Source organism: Megascapheus bottae, chromosome 19, assembly GCF_031878675.1.
Source record: "Megascapheus bottae isolate mThoBot1 chromosome 19, mThoBot2.hap1, whole genome shotgun sequence".
NCBI classification, from domain to species: Eukaryota; Metazoa; Chordata; class Mammalia; order Rodentia; family Geomyidae; genus Megascapheus; species Megascapheus bottae.
The window spans coordinates 47,892,332-47,911,708 of NC_143527.1; the positions used below are offsets into that span (position 1 = coordinate 47,892,332).

Genomic DNA, 19,377 nt, shown 5'->3' on the forward strand with positions numbered 1-19,377 from the left:
TGGATCTATGAGGCAAAGCTTGTTTTCTTAGTGGCAGAACAAAGCTGTACAAAGAGACAAGGGTAGATCCAGTCCCAGGTGGGTCTGTGTGAGCTCGACTGCATGTTAGGGGTGTGAGGAAAGGTAAAGGATACCTCAAGGCGCCAACAGGACCGGAGTAGGCATCAAATGTGCAGCGACACCTTGTTCATTTTTAGCCACACCAGCCACAATGTGAACAAAAACACTAGAAGCCTTTTTCCCCCCAAATGGCTGTTGAATTTATTTGCTTGATCAATAATAGTCTTGGCAAAAATTAGTTAACCAATGTTGAGACACTTGTAATAGTAATTTTAGAAATCCATGACACCTTGATAGAAATTAGAATTTACACAAACACAAAGAAAACTGTCAATATTTCCAGCAAATATAAAATGAATATGTCTGGCAGGACAGCAAGAAGGTGTTTATACATTTATATTTGACACCTGACTATAGTTTCAGTCACCATAATATCTTCTCTCCAGATTTTAAAAAAATAGTATGCTGATTTCTATAACAAAGCTTTTTTTCGTACAAAAATGAAATAATGGCCAACAAGTCACAACAGTGCAATAGGTAGAGGATTAAAAAAAATTGCATCGAACAGGTGCTGAAAATAAATACTAACTAGGAGGAGAACAGAGCCCTCGGGTGGGATTTGACTTCGTTGCCTTATTGTATGGGGCAAGGGGATTATGTTCAGAGCCACAAGGTGCCACTCACCCGACAGAGGGCCTCCAACCAAGCTGCCTAAGAGCTTGGCCTCTCAGAAGCCTTGGAGCAGCCATCTTGAACTGATGGACCAGAAAGGCAGACCACAGATACAATCACAAGGAGTCATTTTTCCTATTCTCAATCTTGCTAATTATTGGGAATTCCTTGGTAGGTTCACTGAGATCATATGAATAAAACTTGTTTAAGAACAAACATATGGCTTATTCAGGCAAAGAGACATGTACATTTTTGCCCAAGCAAGCAACTGAAGTCATTTGTAGATGCTTTAGGTCAGGGTGAAGACCTTCAACCCACCCCAGTATTTTCAGCTTTTGCTGATCCCTGGCAGTGAAAAATAGGGGCCTGCACTACTGAGGGTGGTAGCAGGCTCCACGAGTGACTCGGGGTTGATATATCATAGTTTAGAACTGTGAAAGGGTGACAGGGAAGGGAAAGGGAATACCCAGCGAGAGCCATTTTGGCCAGTCAGAAAATATGAGGCAGCTCCCCACTGAACAATCTGCACCTAAGAGGTGTAAAAGGCACGAGCAAGAGTAGCCAGAGATCCTGCAGAGTGCAGGAGCTCACAGAGGTCCTGCGGGGTGGTGAGACAATGGGAATCCACAAGGCAGGTGCAGCCGTGACCTGGTTTGGTGACCCACCCCTTGAGAAAGAAATCCTGATTGTGCTGTGATTGAAAGAAAAAAAGAAAAAGCAAAGACAGAGATTTTTGGTTTAAAAAGAAGCCACTCCAGGGTTAAAAGTTATTTTAACAAGGAAAATTAATTCTCAAATAAGCTGACACTATCTGGAAAACTCATGTGTCCCCTACAAGCCCACAGAACCTCCAGAACCTGAGCCTGACAAGGAGAAGTCAGATGTGTGGAAGAGGAAGCGTCTCTGAGAAGAACCTTTACAGAATGTACAGCACGAGAGCCGTGCGGACTCTCGGGATTACAGTAAAATGCACAGGGCCTGGCAGTCTGAAGGTTTGTGGCTGCCCGACAGGCTGCTCAGATGGGCGTCTCCTTTCGGTCTTTGCTGGGTGAGGGCTTTGCCTGCTCCTTGCCCACCTTTGGCTGCTCTTTAGCTGCTTTGATCTCAGGGACACCATCGTGGGGCGGCAGGCCCACACCACCTCGCCTCTCAGGCTCCTCGTCCTCCTGCGGTTGCTGCTCAGACTTGGTTCGCTGCATCTGGAGCAGCCGGAGCTGCACTCGCAGCTCGATGATGGCCTCACGCTCCAAGTGAACAGCTTGGTTCAAGTGATTGTTCTTTATCTTGAAGAATGACAGAAAGGGCAGTTACCACTTAAGCAAGGAGGTCAGAAGCACGGACGACTCAGACCGCTCAGCAGGGATCCTACAGAAGAATCTAGTTCTGTTTTAGTCAACCTAGCTTGTGAAATAGAAGACATGAACAGAATATGCAAATGAGCCACATCAGTACCTACTTCTGGGTATGAACACAAACTATACTCAGAGTTTTCTGGAAAATAATGTATGAGCCCAAAACAATGACTTTAATAAATATTATGCTAGTGTTTGAAACCTTTTTGTCTTTGAAGATAGCTTCTGAAACGCCTTTAAGGAGAATACAGAGGTATTTTTAGGAGCAATTTAGGGAGGGAGCCTATTTTTCTTAAGAACAAAATCTTATTACATGTGAAATATGCCAGTCAATACATAGAAAACTAGAACCAATTATCTTCCAAACTACCTACACCCATTTGGCAAATCTTGAGGAATACAAGCAGCCTCCACTTCCGTGGCAGTATTCAGCACTGTCCTTGCACTCTCTGACTAAATGGGTGAGCACAAGTGCTAGGTTCCATTTGCACCCCCTCCCCTTTCCCCTTCACCTTTCATTGTGCTTCTTCTCTTTAATACTTTCCCCTTCCCACTAAGGAAAACTTAAGAGTAGCTACTTCGGACCCTAAGTGGAAAAAGCCTGTATGGTCCCCATGATAGGCTTGGCACAATAGGAACGACTAGTGTAGTTACTATAGCAGCCCAGCCTTCGCCTATATCCCAAGCATTTTAATCCTTAATTAATCCTACTTACGAGAGAAATATACTCTATATAACAAAATTAAAACAAATTAAGATGCCCGTGTGAGGCCTTTCTAAAAAAAACAAACCCAGCAACCCACAAAGTTACTTTTTTTTTTGCCAGTCCTGGTCTTGAGCTCAGGGCCTGAGCACTGTCCTTGGACTTTCTCAAGGCTAGAGCTCTACCACTTGAGCCTCAGCACCACTTCCGGCTTTTTCCTACATGTGGTACTAAGGAATCGGACCCGGGTCTTCGTGCATGCTAGGCAAGCACTTTAACCACTAGGCCAAACTCCTGGCCCCCACAAAGTTACTCTTGCACACTCCTCCCCACAATACATTCCTGCAGTGGTGAGTGCCTCAACTTTGGGACCTGGAGGTGAGGGGCGGGGAGTGGAGGGGGAGAACCTCTCTACAATGAAGCCAGTCTGCAAAGGGACCTTCTAGTTCTTATTCCAATAGAGTGCCGCTTTGCCCCAGCAGCTGAATAAACCTGAATAGGGAAGCAAAGCTGCCTTTCTGCTTCCTTTTCATGAAGAGAATGTCTTTTTTCTTCTCTTCCCATGGGTCAAACATGTGGAATCCTGATCACTTAATTCTGTTGCCTTCTTGCCTGATTTCCTAGTTTGCTATGGTTTCCTCGTTTCCGGGGCTTCATTTCACTGCTGGATGGGTTAAGAGTCAAGACAGAATACTGGCCATCACTTTTAACCACAGCAGATTCAGGAGACTTTCCTTCTTCTACTAGCATTTCAACTTCTGATACTCTTCTCTGGAAGCAGAAGTGCTTAAAACAACAGTTGGGTAAGACTTGCAAACTAAAGTCAGCCTGAGGAGGTGAGACACGAACCCTAAATTCTCCTCCACCAGCCTCTCAGCTACGAACCAAGAAAACTCCCCTGAGGAGACATTTTAGAAATCGCTACGATGCCTGGCTTTCTTTCCCCAAACTCACTTCCAGCTCTTCATTTTGTCTCTGCAAGTCTTCCAGAATGATCTGCAACTCCTCCTCATCCTCACTCTCACTCTCACTCTCAGAGGAGTACTCCTCGGTTTCACTGCGGCCGTGCTGCTGGCGGCTGGGAGGGAGACGAAGGGAGTTTACTTTTAGGGTGAACTTACTCATACCATGGCATCCTAAGACCTGAGAAATAACAAACTTGGAGACTAACTTCGAAGCCCCATTTTCCCCCCACAGGGAAGTCAGAACTGAAACAGTTATTTTTACGCTTAAATAAGTATTGTTAAAAACTTTAAAACTCAAAAAACTCAAGGGTTTCTTTTACCTCTGGATCTCTGCAATCTCAGCTCTGAGGCGTTCAATCTCTTCTTTTTCTGAGGCAATCTGCCGACGTAGAAACTGCTCCATAGCCAGGAGCTCCTCCTGTTCAGTCAGGATCTCATTCTCCTACAATGATGGTCAACACTGAGTGTTCTGTTGAGCTGTCGTCTAGTAAATGTCCCCTGAATTCTTCAGTCCCACTCAATGGACATGGAAATTAGATACTGCCCAACCAAAACAAATCTGTTTCCTCAGTGTCAAAAAGCTTCTTTGAGAAAAGCTACACTAAGTTATTTTAGGAAAATACCCTTTTTTTCTCAACAATAAAAAGTTACATGGGAACAAGATGTTCCCTTCTGGCTCCCTGTGAGGGTTCCAACACAGAACAAAGCCAGGGTCACGTGACCCCACTTTGGCTTCCTGTCTCTTAGGCAAAGAAGAGTCATTGGGGACACAGTGGTCTCTGACAGTGTGAAAAGTACGAAAAGGAGGGCTCAGGAGATTTGTGACTAGTGTGTCAAGTTTAAGGAAAGAAGGTCACAGAAATCTTTTCTCCATACCGTAAGTCACTATCCTCCTCAACCAAAGTGCCCAAAGATAAAATTAAATATTCTGCTTTAACTAAGTATCCATTTCTAGTCACCAGTCTTCGGAAAAGAATAGGGGAAAAAATCACTAGCTGCACAAAATCCAAACACCTCCCCTAACCTAGAGGAAAGAAGTAGACAAAATCTGCAGAGCAACAAAAACCTGAGGCAACTGAATCTTGGTTAAAGAGAAGACAAAAATCTTCTGCATTTTTTTCTTTTCTTTTTCTTTTTTTTTTTGTCGGTCATGGGGTATGAATTCTGTCACTGAGCTCTTCAGCTTAAGGCTAGCACTCTACCACTTGAGCCACAGCGACACTTCTGGTTTTCTGGTGGTTGACTGGAGATAAGAGTCTCATGGACTTTGTGCCCTGGCTGGCTTTGAACCCCCATCCTCAGATCTCAGCCTCTTGAGTAGGTGTGAGCTACCAGGGCCCAGCTTGATTTTTTTTTCAACTTGGTATTGTGGGAACACTGCATGATCACATTTCAATAAACCCTGGAAAGCTCTCAGAGATGAGACCCCTCAGTGTTCCCCAAGGGCTGTAGGCATGCAGGTATCTTCCTTTGCCTCAGCATATCTATAAAGCTCACATTCCAAGAAATACCAGGTTAGAAAGCCATGAAAAGAAGACACAATCTGGAACTCTTCCAGGGGAAAATACCTTATAATGTGGACTTTGATGTAGATTAATGAGACAAATTAAGTACTTAGAACAAAACCACCTTAGGGAAAGTGCTGAGCAGTTGAATGCACCTCATTTTATCCATGGCAAACATCTTACCAAATACACATGAGTGGGCAGTGTTTAGGAATCATTTTATAATTCTGGTTAAAAGATTCGGTGGGGGATGAGAGTTTGGCCTAGTGGTAGAGTGTTTGACTAGCATGCAGGAAGATGCAGGTTTGATTCCTCAGTACCACATACTAGAAAAGGCTGGAAGTGGTACTGTCTCTCAAGTGGTAGAGCTCTAGCCTTGAGAAAGCCCAGGGACACTGTGTGTGGGCCATGAGTTCAAGCCCCAGGGGAAAAAAAAAAGATTCTGTGACTCAGCTCTATTTATAAATGACTATTAAGAGACTTGTAAAATAAGAGTTTAGCCTACCTGGGCAAGGAGAATGTTTATTACTTCTTCATTTTCATTCATTTCTTCTTTGGAAACATCCTCTTTTGAAAGACTGGCTATCTCCTGTGCAATCTTGGTTTCGCACTCCTATGGAGAGACAGGAATGAAGGAGAACTGATGAATTTACATGTAACATACGTTCAATACTTTCACACATTATCAAAGCCACACCTTTCCTAGAACTGAAAACAATGCCATCAGAAGTGAGGTGGGCCAGCAAGACAGATGGGCGCACTGGGTTTGCAGAGTCACATGGAAGATGCAGTTTGTGATGGCACTGTGATATGTTCACTTCTGGTTATCATGTTTATATTTCTGGAAGCCTTCAACAAACATTACTGTATTTGAGGTTTTGGCTAGAGTAATGGGGCTCTAATTCTAAGTCCAATGCTAAGTTCATTATTTAAGTTTTTGGGGTTTTTTTTGTTTGTTTGTTTGTTTTGCCAGGCCTGGGCTTGAGCTCAGGGCCTGAGCACTGTCCTTGGACTTTCTCAAAGCTAGAGCTCTACCACGAGCCTCAGCACTACTTCTGGCTTTTTTCTAAGTATGTGGTACTGAGGAATTGAACCCAGGTCTTTGTGCACGTTAGGCAAGCACTCTACTACTAGGCTAAATTCCCGGCCCCCATTACTTAGTTTTAACAAATGCAGTCAGTAACCACCACCAACATGCAATGGAATATTCCATCACCGCAGAGTCCAGGGGTCGGGGGGCGGAAGGAGAGGCTCCTCTACCATCTGCTGGCTTCTGGCAACCACCAAGCTGCTTTGCACAGCTTTTCCTTCTCTTGAGTTTCTATACACTGCATCAATTAGTAAGTAATTATTCTTTGGATTCTTCTTCTTCTTTTCTATTTATTTATTTATTTTTGCCAGTCCTGGCTTTGAACTCAGGGCCTGAGCACTGTCCTTGGGCTTTCTCAAGGCTAGAGCTCCACCACTTGAGCCACACAACCACTTCTAAGCTTTTTTCTATGTATCTGATACCGAGGAATCAAACTAAAGTCTTCATGAATGCTAGGCAAGCACTCTAAATTCCCTGCCCCTCTTTAGATTCTTTACTTGGCACAATGTTTTGAGATGCAGCTACCTAGTGTGTCTGTATCAATAGTTTCAGAATGATGTACCACAGTTTGAATGCACCTCATTTTATCAATTCTGCAACTGAACATATTTTGGATTGTAATAACTTTCAGCTATGATTGCTAGAGTTGATATAAATACTCCTTTTATATTTTCTGCATTGAATTATGGGTCATATGATAACAAACTTTGTATTTAATGTTATAGTTAACCTTATAGGAAAATGCCAAATTGATATTGTGGCTTTTCTTATTTTTAGCCTGCTAATATGACAACTACAATTTTCAAGATTTAAACAAATTAGCAAGAATACTATATACATGGATAGGCATGATGGCCCAAGCCTAGAATCCTAGGCTTGGGAGGCAGAGATGGAGGAATCAAGGCCAATCCTGGGAATTACTGCAGCAGGAAGGGACAAAACATCTTGTAGCAAAATTATCTTTTTAATTAAAAAAAAATGTTGGGGGCCAGGAGCATAACCTAGTGGTAGAGTGCTCGCCTAGCATGCACGAAGTCCTGGGATCAACTCCCTGGTACCACATACTTAGAAAAAGCTGGAATTGGCACTGTGTCTCAAGGGGCAGAGCACTACCCTTGAGCAAAAAGTGTCCAAGAACAGTGCCCAGCCTCTGAGTTCAAGCCCCAGGACTGGCAAAAAATTAAAATTAAAATGTTAAGTCTGCCAGGAGAACAGCCTCCCTTCTCCCCCACCCTTCCTGAAGGAGAGCTTGTAGCTCTTCTAGAAATCACCTGCCTGAAACTGGTGATCACCTATAACTGTCAATCATCTGTCTGACTGTGAGTCAGCAAAAGGATCCGGGGCTCCAAGGTCCTGCTGCGGCCACACCTCCTCACCTTTCACTATATAATCTTTCTCTGCCATCAGTTTTCTCTCTGCACACCTCCATATGGTTCAGGTTGCAATTTGGCTCTCTCAATTAAACTCTCTTCTGCCTGAACCACATGGCAGTCTCCTTTTGGAAACACTTTTACAGAAATTTTCCAAGTTAAATGAAGCTTCACTCACACCATCTGAAGTATCAATAATTCAGAGCAAAATCAAGTGCCAGTAACTCATGCCTATAATTAATGCTAGCTACTCAAGAAGCTAAAATCTGAGTATCACAGCTGAAGCCAGCCCTCACAAACAAATTCTTTTATCACCGACTCCAATAATACAACAAAAAGTTGGAACTGGATGCATGACTCAAGAGCTAAGAGTATATCTCATACTAACACCAACAACATATACATACATACAAAAAACCTAGAGAAAGCAAAAGAGTAGTAAAACAATCTCCCTTCAAGAAATATGTACATATTGTCTTTTAAAAAAGAATAACAAGCCAAGCACCAGTGGCTCATGCTTACAATCTAGCTACTTGGGAAGCTGAGATTTCAATGACTGCAGTTTGAGGCTAATCTGGGCAGAACAGTTTGTCAGATAGCAGGCCTCTGAGAAGACTGAGGATCCAAGAAAGCTTGGGCAGCAAAGTTCACAACTCCATCTCAGTGGAAAAGAAACTGGGTAAGGTAGGTAGCACTTGCCACCACAGCTAAAAAAGGAAGCCTAAGCTTCCTTTTACAGTGCAGGAAAACCTTAGCAGAAAATGAGATCTTATTTCAAAAATAAACAGTGTACAAAAGGACTGGAGGTATGGCTCAGTGGTACAGTGCCTGCCTTAAGGCCTTAACTTTCAACCCTAGTACTACCCATTCAACAACAACAAAGCCCTTCTAATAGTATACAAACAACTCCAGCACATTCTTTTTACTATTTTATCACAAACAAAATCTGCCAAAATAATAAATAAACTTACTTGTCTTTTGGCTTCTCTCAATTTCCTTTTGAGGGCTGTCAAAATTCTTTGTACTTCCCACAATCTTTCTTCTTTAGATAAATCCTTTATCCCACCCTGCAGGTCTCGATGTAAACAATTCAAAAGAAACTCCTAGAAACAACAATGCACAATGAGTAGTATCATATGTCTTACTAGTATTAAAATGACACATGTAATTTCCAAAGGTATTTTTCAATTATCACAGAAACAAAATAATAGCACAATAATACTGTTTCAAAAACACCACTAAAAAACGATTATTTGTTTTCACATAGGAATTAAGGTCTCATTTATTCATCCTGGTTTAATAATAATTATTTCACATCTTTTATCCTGTCCCTCTCCCACATACCATGATAAGAAATGGGAGCTCAAAGCAGAGAAGCAGGGATTTGGTAAATACGCATGCAAACAATCTGAATATTTTCTTAGATTCCTTTTTCAATTTCACAACACACATGGCAGTGTTATTTATTAAAATAACATAATTTTTAAAAACTCAAAATCTGGAAGAAATTTTGGTAATCACTTCTTAATTTTTTTCTATTTTGGGACCCTTCCAGACTCACAGGGCTCCCCAGGAACAGGGTGGAGGGGTCTGAGCACCTGCAGGCATACCGCAGGCTGCACAGAGCCCAGCCCCTGCAACAAAGGCCTCCTAGGCACATCTAGACACAGATGTAACTTCCTTTAATTCCAGCATCTTGTCTGCACACTATAGGTGGTAGGTAACAACACCTTTGTCCAGACTAGGTTTGGTGATGGACAGAGTCCTTTTATTTCAAGGTACCATCTCATTTGGGAATTCTTTACATTCTCATGAGAGGATTCGTTTTACAATGAGGATACTAAGAAAGAACAAAGTAGGAATTTAAAGCCAGATTTTTTGATTTAAACCCCATGCACTTTCTAGACTATCTGACTTACTTTTGGCATGAATCAATAGCAGCTGGAAGTGTCTGGCTTCCCCCCCAAACAGTTCTAGCCATATAAGAAGTGTTAGTAGACAAGACTTAATCAAAGCAGAGGGAGAGGGAAAGTTAGATGCATACCTGTCTCCTGATCTCCTCTTTGATGCCAGCCTGGGTCTCTGGTAATGTGGGCATTGTGGCCACATTGGACCAACGTAGAGGTCTTGTCACTGGCTTTAGTACCACATTTCCAAAGAGCTCTTGCGCGTGTGTAAAAAGCACATACAGAACACGATTGCTGATCTAGAGGAAAATAAAAGAAATGCAGGAAAACAAAGTTATTTCTTATAAGGATACAGCAAATGTTATAGAGGTGGGCTAAAATTAATTGGAATACAGTGTCATCTTTCCTCTATAACTGATATAAACCAATAAAAACATAGCCATTGGATGTAGTACATCCTTCAATCCTGGATATATGAAAGAAAATTCTCTGCAGGAGTATCAAGACAGACTTTGCTAATTAGTAGTCAATTTAAGAGAAAAAAAAAGATCTGAGTTAAATCGTGCTCAAGCATCATAGAGAATTCAAGTGGGGGGGCATCATAAAGAATTCAAGTGGGGGGAAAAAAACCACAAAATGGATGTGAAAGCTGATTACCATCACTATAATAGTAACTGATTTGAGGCAGTTAAGTTCTTAATCTACAATATATATGAAGACATTTCCCCCACACAAGTGGCTCTTCTGAGGACAAGGTCAGAGCACCTGTAGGTTTAAAGCTGGCTGGAGAAGCTCTCAGCTCCAGATGCAAAGTCCTCTTGGGTAGACCATATCACTAGTATGCTAAGGTAAGGCATGCTGGGAGTCGAGGCCTGCAGGCTGGATGACCAGCTAGCAGAAGAAATCCTTTCTACCTTCAACTCACTATGACAACATATTTGGTATGTCTATGATGCTATCATCTACATTATGGTTATATTAATATGTTAATATTTATCAGATTCTGAAATACTAACATTGTGAGAAATAAGAAATCTTTTATTTTATCATTTTTTTGGGGGGGGGAAGGCTTGAACTCTGACCTGGGTGCTGTCTCTGAACTCTTCAGCTCAAGGCTATAGCCCTACCCTTGAACCACTTCCCGTTTTCTAGTGATTAAGACTTGCAGCTTTGTATTGTCCAGGCTGGTTTTGAACCTTGATTCTCAGATCTCAGACTCCTGAGTAGCTAGGGTTATAGGCATGAGTCACCATGCCCAGCTGAAATATTTTATTTCTAAAGTTTAATTAATAGCCAATGAAAGGATCTCTAGTTAAAAGACATTCTCACAAGAGTGACAATATAAGTCATGTAGTCCAGTAAAGCCAGTATACTGGACAGAGGCTTACAATACCAAAATATAACTATTGTGCCTTTTTCCTTTGAGCCTGAGTAAAACATCAGTAATTCTAAAGGCAAGCACACACTCTTTGAACGCATCAACTGAAAAGTAGCCAAGAGAGGCCAAAAGTGTGTGCCCTATTGGTATCTGCCAATTCATAACATCATTAATTCCCTATAACATCTCACATTAAAAGCCTATATAACTAAGCATATAATATGTTTCTCTGGCATTCATCTTTAAAAATGAAATCCCATTAATCCTTGACTATAAATAAACATTAGGCTCCTTTATGCTTTAATATATGCACAATATATAATTAAACAATAATGCTATTTAACAAAATAACTTTAATCTTTTAAATTTCATAGATAAACTCTATAAAGGTGGGTCACATACTCATTCTCTATAAAGGACTGTCATCACTGTCATCAAGGAACAGGCCTATAAACCCACATTACTGACTATGTATTACTCAAGTTTCACAGCTAGAAGCAAAAGTGCAAATATTACCTGATAGGTGACACTGTCCCCATTTTAAAGAAAAAGACCTCTAAGCAAACATCCATTATCCTTTTTTGGGGGGTTCATGACACTCAGCAACAGTCCCTCGACTTCCCAGTGCAGTACCGGGAAACCATGTACACAGAAGACCCATACCTGTACGGTTGGGCTGAGCACTATAGAGATGTTCTGTATGTTCATTTTTGTTTCCAGTTCCTTAGTGATGACGTGGTCCATATGCACAATGAGCCAGGAAATCAGAAGGTAGTTACATTCCGGGAGCTCCTTGAGCAAACGCTGGAATTCTTGAACTTTCTCCATCTCTGTGCTCCTCCCACAAGCCTCTTCAAATCGGGGCATAAGCTCTTTGGTAAGTAAATTCTCTGGAAGGTCTCGCAAATATTGCTTCAGCAAACTGGCTACAGTGTTAGGTTCATATTCTTCTAAGTTTGGAGATTCCTCTTGGTCATAGGCTGCTTTTAACTCATCCACCTTTGATTTAATTCCTTAAAACATTCAGATTCACAAAAGAGAATACCAGAAATCAACCACTCAAGCCTCATTTCCACTATACCCATCCCTGGTGGGGAGATCTGAGAACAGCTAACTAACTAGTAACTGTTACCAGCATAAGGTTCAATATCTATGCAACAGGTTACATAAAAGATGACACTTCAAAGATAAACTTAATCAGAAGCTAAATAATAAATGAAAATTTCAATATTCAGAGCAACCATGCCTATATCAAGTAAATATGTCAATCAACTGAGGAACAAAAAATATTTAAAGGTATCTATGCAGAAATTGGGAGAGAAATTAAGCTATAATCCAATCATAAGTCATACTCTATATAGGCAGTCACTGGCCTTTTCTAACTCTTCACACAACTAACAACATTGGTTTAACTAAGCATTTCTCCTAAGGTTGTAGGTAAATTATTTTTTTGTAAGTAAAAATTCTAACTGCAAAAGGTAAGTTACATGGGCTGGGAGTCTGGCCTAGTGGCAGAGTGATTGCCTAGCATGCACAAAGACCTCAGGTTGATTCCTAGGTACCACATACATAGACAAGCTAGAAGTGGTGCTGTGGCTCAAGTGGCAAAAGCCCACTTGAAGAAAAAACCCAAGGACAGTGCTCAGGCCCTCAGTTCAAAGCCCCAGGACTGGCAAAAAAAAAAAAAAAAAAAAAAAAAAAAAAAAAAAGAGTGAGTTACACATCTAAATTAATTCTTTGAAAATTATTCTCCATTGAATCTAGTCTCTTTCATTTGCTCCCTCTTTTCTGAGTGTGTGTGGAGAGAACAGTAGTACTGGGGTTTCAACTCAGGTCCTGTACTTGCTAAGTAGGCACTATACTATGTGAGTCATACCCCAGGCTCATTTTTCAGGTTAAGTATTATATTTTTGCGGAGACCATGATCCTCCTAATTAGGAAGCTGGGACTAAAATTGTATGCCACCATTATCCGGCTTATTCACTGAAATGGGGGTCTAGCTAACATTTTTTCCAGGTTGACCTCAAACTGTGATCTTTGTGATCTATGCTGTTAAGAACGTGAAATCAGAGGAATGAACCACTGTGAGTGGCCTCGTATCTGTTTTAAAATATAAGCTCTTTTAAATGTTTTCTTAATCTAGAACAAAAAGTAAAATGAAATTTGAGATTATAAAATCAAATTATTCAGCTTTTCTTTCTCCTTCCTTCCTTCCTTCTTTTCCTTCCTTTCTTTGCCAGTCCTTCTTTGCCAGTCCTGGGGCTTGGATTCAGGGTCTTAGCACTGTCCTTGTGATTTCTCAAGTCTAGAGCTCTACCACTTGAGCCACAGCACCACTTCTGGCTTTTTCTGTGCATGTGGTACCAAGGAATTGAACCTGGGTCTTCATGCATGCCAGTCAAGCACTCTTACAACTAAGCCAAACCCCTGGCTTTGCTTTGCTTTTTTTTTTTTTTTTGGCCAGTCCTGGGCCTTGAACTCAGGGCCTGGGCACTGTCCTTGGGCTTTCTCAAGACTTAGAACCCTACCACTTGAGCCACAGCACCACTTCTGGCTTTTTTCTATGTATGTGATACCGAGGAATAGAACCCCGGTCTTCAGGCATGCTAGGCAAGCACTCTATCAGGCTAAACTCCCAGCACTCCTGGCTTTTCTTAATGAACAGGAAAAAAAACCCTTACACCTGGAATGAATCTTTTTTCAACATTGTATCAATCTGAATGTCCAATTCACATAAGTGACACAATTCAGAGACAGTGGTTATTCATGAGAGTACAAAGCAGCTTTGTGCTTTTTTAATTCTTAAAACCTTAGGCCAATTATTTGAAGCAAGCCACAAATTAAGGTTGACAGCTTCTAATGGTGTCATTTAATCTGAGTAGCATTTTATAATCAACACAATGCTTACATTTGGAGTTTGGCATTCCTTATCTTCTGTGAAAACCATTTAGTGGAATTATAATAAATCTTTATCCAGTATTAACAAAATAAAATTAACCAAATATAAAAATAACATGAATTTGATGTTTCATAATCTTTGAGTTTAAAAAGATAGAAGATAATTTCCATTTTTTTCTTTTTTCTTTTTTTTCTTTTTTTTTTTTTTTTGGCCAGTCGTGGGCTTGAGCTCAGGGCCTGAGCACTGTCCTTGGACTTTCTCAAGGCTAGAGCTCTACCACTTGAGCCTTAGCACGATTTCTGGCTTTTTTCTATGTATATGGTACCAAGGAATTGAACCCGGGTCTTTGTGCATGCTAGGCAAGCACTCTACCACTAGGCCAAACTCCCGGCCCCTCATTTTTTTCTTTTATGACAATATGAATAAACATGATGGGTCTGATAACTAAACTCTTAGTAAAGATCTTTCACTCTAATATATGCATTTTATAAACGTTTAAAATTTCCCCCAATTATCTATGCTGGCAAGTGGCATAAGGAGACAATTAGAATATGCGTTTGGCTAACTGATAAATGTAACTGTGACTCCTCTATACATCAACCTGACAATAAAATACAATAATAAAAGAGAAAAAGAAAAAAAAAGTAACCTAAAAAGGTTAAAAAAGAAATGGGGGGAGCAAATGAGGGAGGGAAATGGGGACAAAAACATGCGTAAGGGTATCAATGTGTGTGAAGTAATGTGAATATAACTGTAATTCCTCTATTGATTACAATTTTTTTTAAAAAGACGATATGTTTGGTTTGTTGTTACTCTTGAAAGAGTTATAAAATGTTTTTTTCTTTAATTAGTCACCCCAAATAAAGAATTCCGGAGGGGGGAAATACTCAAACATACTTAAATGCATAAATTGTAATAAAGTACACACAAATCAATTATAATGTCTAAAATTGTTTAGATTATCTTTCATATTAAACTGTCATATTAAATCATATTAAACTGACTTTTTAATGAGAACCAAAACTCTCCAGTAAAAACAAAACAAAAGTGGTTTTAGCATTCAAACAGCAAAACAAGCAGGGCACAGTTAATCCTAGCTACTAAGAAGGCCAAGATTCTGAGGATCACAGTTCAAAGCCAGGCCGGGCACTTAAAGTCCGTGAGAATCTTATCTCCAATTAACTACCAGAAAACCACAAGTGGTGCTGTGGCTCAAGGGGTAGGGCAGTAGCCCTGAGCTGAAGGGCTGAGAGACAGTACTCAAGCCCAGAGTTCAAGCCCAACAACAACAACAAAGCAAAACAGGGCTACAGGTAGAGCTCTGTGAAACAAACTTGCTCACAGGCCCTGAACATCAAAGCAGGGGAAAAAATAAGGCAAAGCGATGGCCATCCTTGCAGTGCCTGACATGCTGAAAACATCCAATGACACATGTTAAAAGGAACATACAGCCAAGTGCCAATAGCTCACGCCTGTGCTCCTCACCCGTTACTCAGGAGGCTAAGATCTTATCATGGTTCAAAGCCAGCTGGCACAAGAAAATCTGGGTAGGAGAGTCTATGCAACATTTATGTTCAATTAACCACCTAAAAGTCAGAAGTAGAACTGTGGCTCAAATAGCAGAGCACTACTCTTGAGCACAAAAGTCCAGAAACGGTGCCCAGGCCCTAGAACCTAGTTCAAGCCCTAGAACCAATTGATCAACCCCTCCATCTGCCCTTTCCCTCCCACCCCCAAGCTATACAACATTCATCAAAGCAGAAGCTCAGTCCCAGAAGTCAATGAATGGGAGAAAAAACAAACAAATAAAACAATGAAACTGAGGGGTTTTTTTTGGGGGGGGGCGTGGTCATGGGGCTTGAACTCTGGCCTGGGTGTGGTCCCTGAGCTCTTCAGCTCAAGGCTGCCCCCACTACCCTTGAGCCACAGCCACACATCCTGTTTTCTAATGATTAGAAATATGAGTCTCTGGCTTTGTAGTGCACAGGCTGGCTTTGAACCCTGATCCACAATTCTCACCCTCCTGAGTAGCTAGGATTACAGGCCTGAACCACCACTCACAGTTTCAATGTTTTTATCAGAGAAAAGGAATTCTAAAACTTCGATTCTCCTAAAGAATATAAACATCAAAATTAGGTCAGAGACAAAAAAAAAAGTCCTTTGAACAAAACTACAGAAACTTTTCAGAGAAACTCACCTAAACAAAATGTTTCATGTCTATCAAGATCATAAGAGCTGCACTTAAATTATTACATGAATCTTTTAAAAATTACCATCACTTATTCTTTTTTTTTTTTTTTGCCTGTCCTGGGCCTTGAACTCAGGGCCTAAGCACTGTCTTTGGGCTTTCTCAAGGCTAGAGCTCTACCACTTGAGCCACAGCACCACTTCCAGCTTTTTTTCTATGTATATAGTACTGAGGAATCAAACCCAGGTCTTCATGCATGCTAGGTAAGCACTTTACCACAAGGCCAAACTCCTGGCCCCTATCATCACTTATTCTTTAAAAACATTTGCAAACTTGTTTAAGTGTGTTGAATTTTCTATAGTATTAAATACATTGTCTAAATTGTTTTCTATACATAGTAGCATAGTAGCCAAAACTATCTTAAATGAAATCATTTTATCAATTCTATTGTGTAAAGGTTATCTCAAGTATCAAAACTATCTTTTTCTGAACAAATCTGAAGTATCAAATCTACTTGCTAAAAATGTGTATGGGGGCTGGGAGTTTGGCCTAGTGGTAGAGTGCTTGCGTGGCATGCACGAAAACCCGGGTTCGATTCCTCGGTACCACATACATAGAAAAAAAGCTGGAAATGGTGCTGAAGCTCGAGTGGTAGAGCTCTAGCCTTGAGAAAGTCCAAGGACAGTGCTCAGGCCCTGAGCTCAAGCCCAGGACTGGCAAAAAAAGAAAAAAAGAAATAAAAATGTGTATGAATCAATTAAGTAGAAAAACTTTTTAATTTTGTTACATATTCTACATGCGTATGACTTAACTCATAAAATAAACTTCTAAGAACCAAGTTTTATAAAATAAACTTCTAAGAACCAAGGCAGTAAATTATAAGATTTTAAGACTAAAACAGAGACTTGGGAATTTTATCCCATTACAGCACAAAACCATACTGCTTAGAAAAATTTTTGGCCAGTCCTGGGACTTGAACTAAGGGCCTGGGCACTGTACTTAGGCACTTTTTATTCAAGGCTAGTACACTGCTACTTGAGCCACAGGACCACTTCTGGCTTTTTCTGTATATGTGGTACTGAGAAATTGAACCCAGGTCTTTGTGCATGCTGGGTGAGCACTCTACCACTAGACAGAAACCTTTTTATGTTGTATATATGTGCAACACATGTACATACACATACATACGCACACAGACACTCCAGTATTGGGGCTTGGACTCAGGGCCTCAAAGTTTATTTAACTAGTCTGCTTACAGGTGGTACTCTACCACTTGAGCCATGCCTCAAGTTCTGGCTTTTTGTTGGCTAACTGGAGGTAAGAGTCATATCTGTTTGCTGTGATTGGCTTTCAGTCATAATCCTCAGATCTCAGGCTCCTGAGTAGCTAGGATTATAGGCATAAGCCACAAGTGCGCAGCTTTTCTACTTTGAGCCAACAAACCTCAGGAACAGCACCCAGACCTCAAGTTCAAGTCTCAGTATGGGCACACAAAACAAAACACACACATACACCCAAGTGAAATATATATCTCCAGTACCTGAAACTCTGTAGATACCTTCACACTTCATGCCATACTTCTCCATGTAATCCACGCATTCGCGGAAGACAGCTGGCAGTCGAACACCATCATACATCATGGTCCTCTCTACCGCATCAACCAGAGGAACTCCAAAAATGGGTTTGAAACTTGGAACATCAATCTGAGGCACCTCTGGCTCCTGAATTGGCTTCTTCTTTTTCTTCTTCTCCTTCCACTGCTTAACAACATCAGCTGCTGTCAAGTCTTTAGACTTCTTTTCTTTATGTTTTTCTTCTTTATGCTTTTCTTCTTTGGGTTTCTCTTTGATTTTAAAATCTTTCTCCTTCTTTTTAGAGAAGCTGGGCTTCTTAAACACATGGATTCCCTTGGACCTCTTCATCTTGGAAGGACTTTCAGCTTCTTCTCCTGAGCTATCTTCCTGGAAGGCAGCATAGCCTTCAGCTGTCAAAGAAATGTAAGGAGTACAAGTTACAGGTTTAATTTCAAACTGTCCAAACACTAAAAAGAAGACAAGACAGTGTCACTTGGCACTAGCTAGCTTTTCATTTCATCCTAAGCCCCACTTGGGCACTTTCAACAAATGACAAACTAAATGGCATTCTCCTCGGCTAAAGATGTTCCGGTGACCCAGCAATCCCACTCCTGGGCATCTACCCAACTGACCACAAGCAAAACCACACAAGAGCTACCAGAATACTGTGTTCTCTGCAGCCTTATTTCCCACAGCTAAGATATAGACCCAGCCCTTATATCCCTCAGTTCCCTCAGAAGATGTCCTGTATATACACAATGGAATTCTGTGCTGCCATCAGAAAGAATGATGCCAGCCATTTCCATAAGGAAATGGAAAGGCTTAGAAAAAATTATATTAAGCAAAGCAAGCTAGACCCAAAGAAACACAGGCTGTGTGGTTTCCCTCATTTGTAATAACTAGAATGCCTATGATATTCTTAGAAGAGGATCACAAGAAGTCATTAGCTAGGTTCATATGACCCATATAAAACGCAGCTCATCAAAATAAACTCCAAGAAATGGAAACAGGGGGGTTTTATAATGTACTGTTTTCAGTTATTCCTTTTTCCTTTATTTTTTTCCCCTTTGATTTATACACTGTTGTCACTGTTTTTGGTTTCTGTACCCTTTGCCATGCATATAAGTTTATCTCCGATTTGCAGAAGGGAAGAGGAATCACAGAAAGCAGGACAAAGGGTGAATTAATATAACAGTGACACTCATTAGACACTATATTGAAAATGAACTTTACAACTTGGGGGGAGGGAAGGAGTTGGGTGGGGGTAGAAGCCAGAGAAAATGAAGGAGGGTTAACACTGTTCAAAAAGAAACGTACTCATTACCTTACATATGTAACTATAACTCCTCTGTACATCACCTTTACAAAAAAAAAATTTTTTTTTAAAGATTGCAATGACATCTGCTGACCACAAGAGGGAATAAGCAGACAACAATTACAGTAATACTATGGGGTAAGGAAGGTGGGGTTTGGTAACTGACATTCTGGTATACTTTACCAGTTGCTGGGACATCCTATGAAAGACACCTAAGGGAATGTCCAAGGGCTACTCCTAGGTCCTTCAATTGGTACCTTATTCAGTGGGAGCCATTCGAGTTGCACATCATTTGAGTACAAACAAATAAAACATAAAACCACTATAAAATTTAAAATAAGCCAGGCATGGTGGCTCACGCCAATAATCCTAGCTACTCAGGAAGATGAGATCTGAGAA

The 19,377-nt window shown here is 40.8% G+C and overlaps 1 protein-coding gene across 1 annotated transcript in view; it reads right to left on the reverse strand.

Annotated features, from left to right (window-relative positions):
- Positions 1-218: 218 nt before the first annotated feature.
- The window catches only part of Ralbp1 (ralA binding protein 1), a 34,811-nt gene continuing 15,652 nt past the window's right edge, over positions 219-19,377 (reverse strand). Inside the window, exons 3-10 of the mRNA XM_090353520.1 lie at positions 17,630-18,073; positions 11,666-12,015; positions 9,762-9,923; positions 8,689-8,820; positions 5,763-5,870; positions 4,073-4,194; positions 3,742-3,865; positions 219-2,015 (exon numbers count right to left, since the gene is read on the reverse strand). Coding sequence (XP_090209646.1) covers positions 1,749-2,015; positions 3,742-3,865; positions 4,073-4,194; positions 5,763-5,870; positions 8,689-8,820; positions 9,762-9,923; positions 11,666-12,015; positions 17,630-18,073 — 1,709 coding nt within the window. The 3' untranslated portion in view covers positions 219-1,748. The remainder of the gene's footprint in view (positions 2,016-3,741; positions 3,866-4,072; positions 4,195-5,762; positions 5,871-8,688; positions 8,821-9,761; positions 9,924-11,665; positions 12,016-17,629; positions 18,074-19,377) is intronic.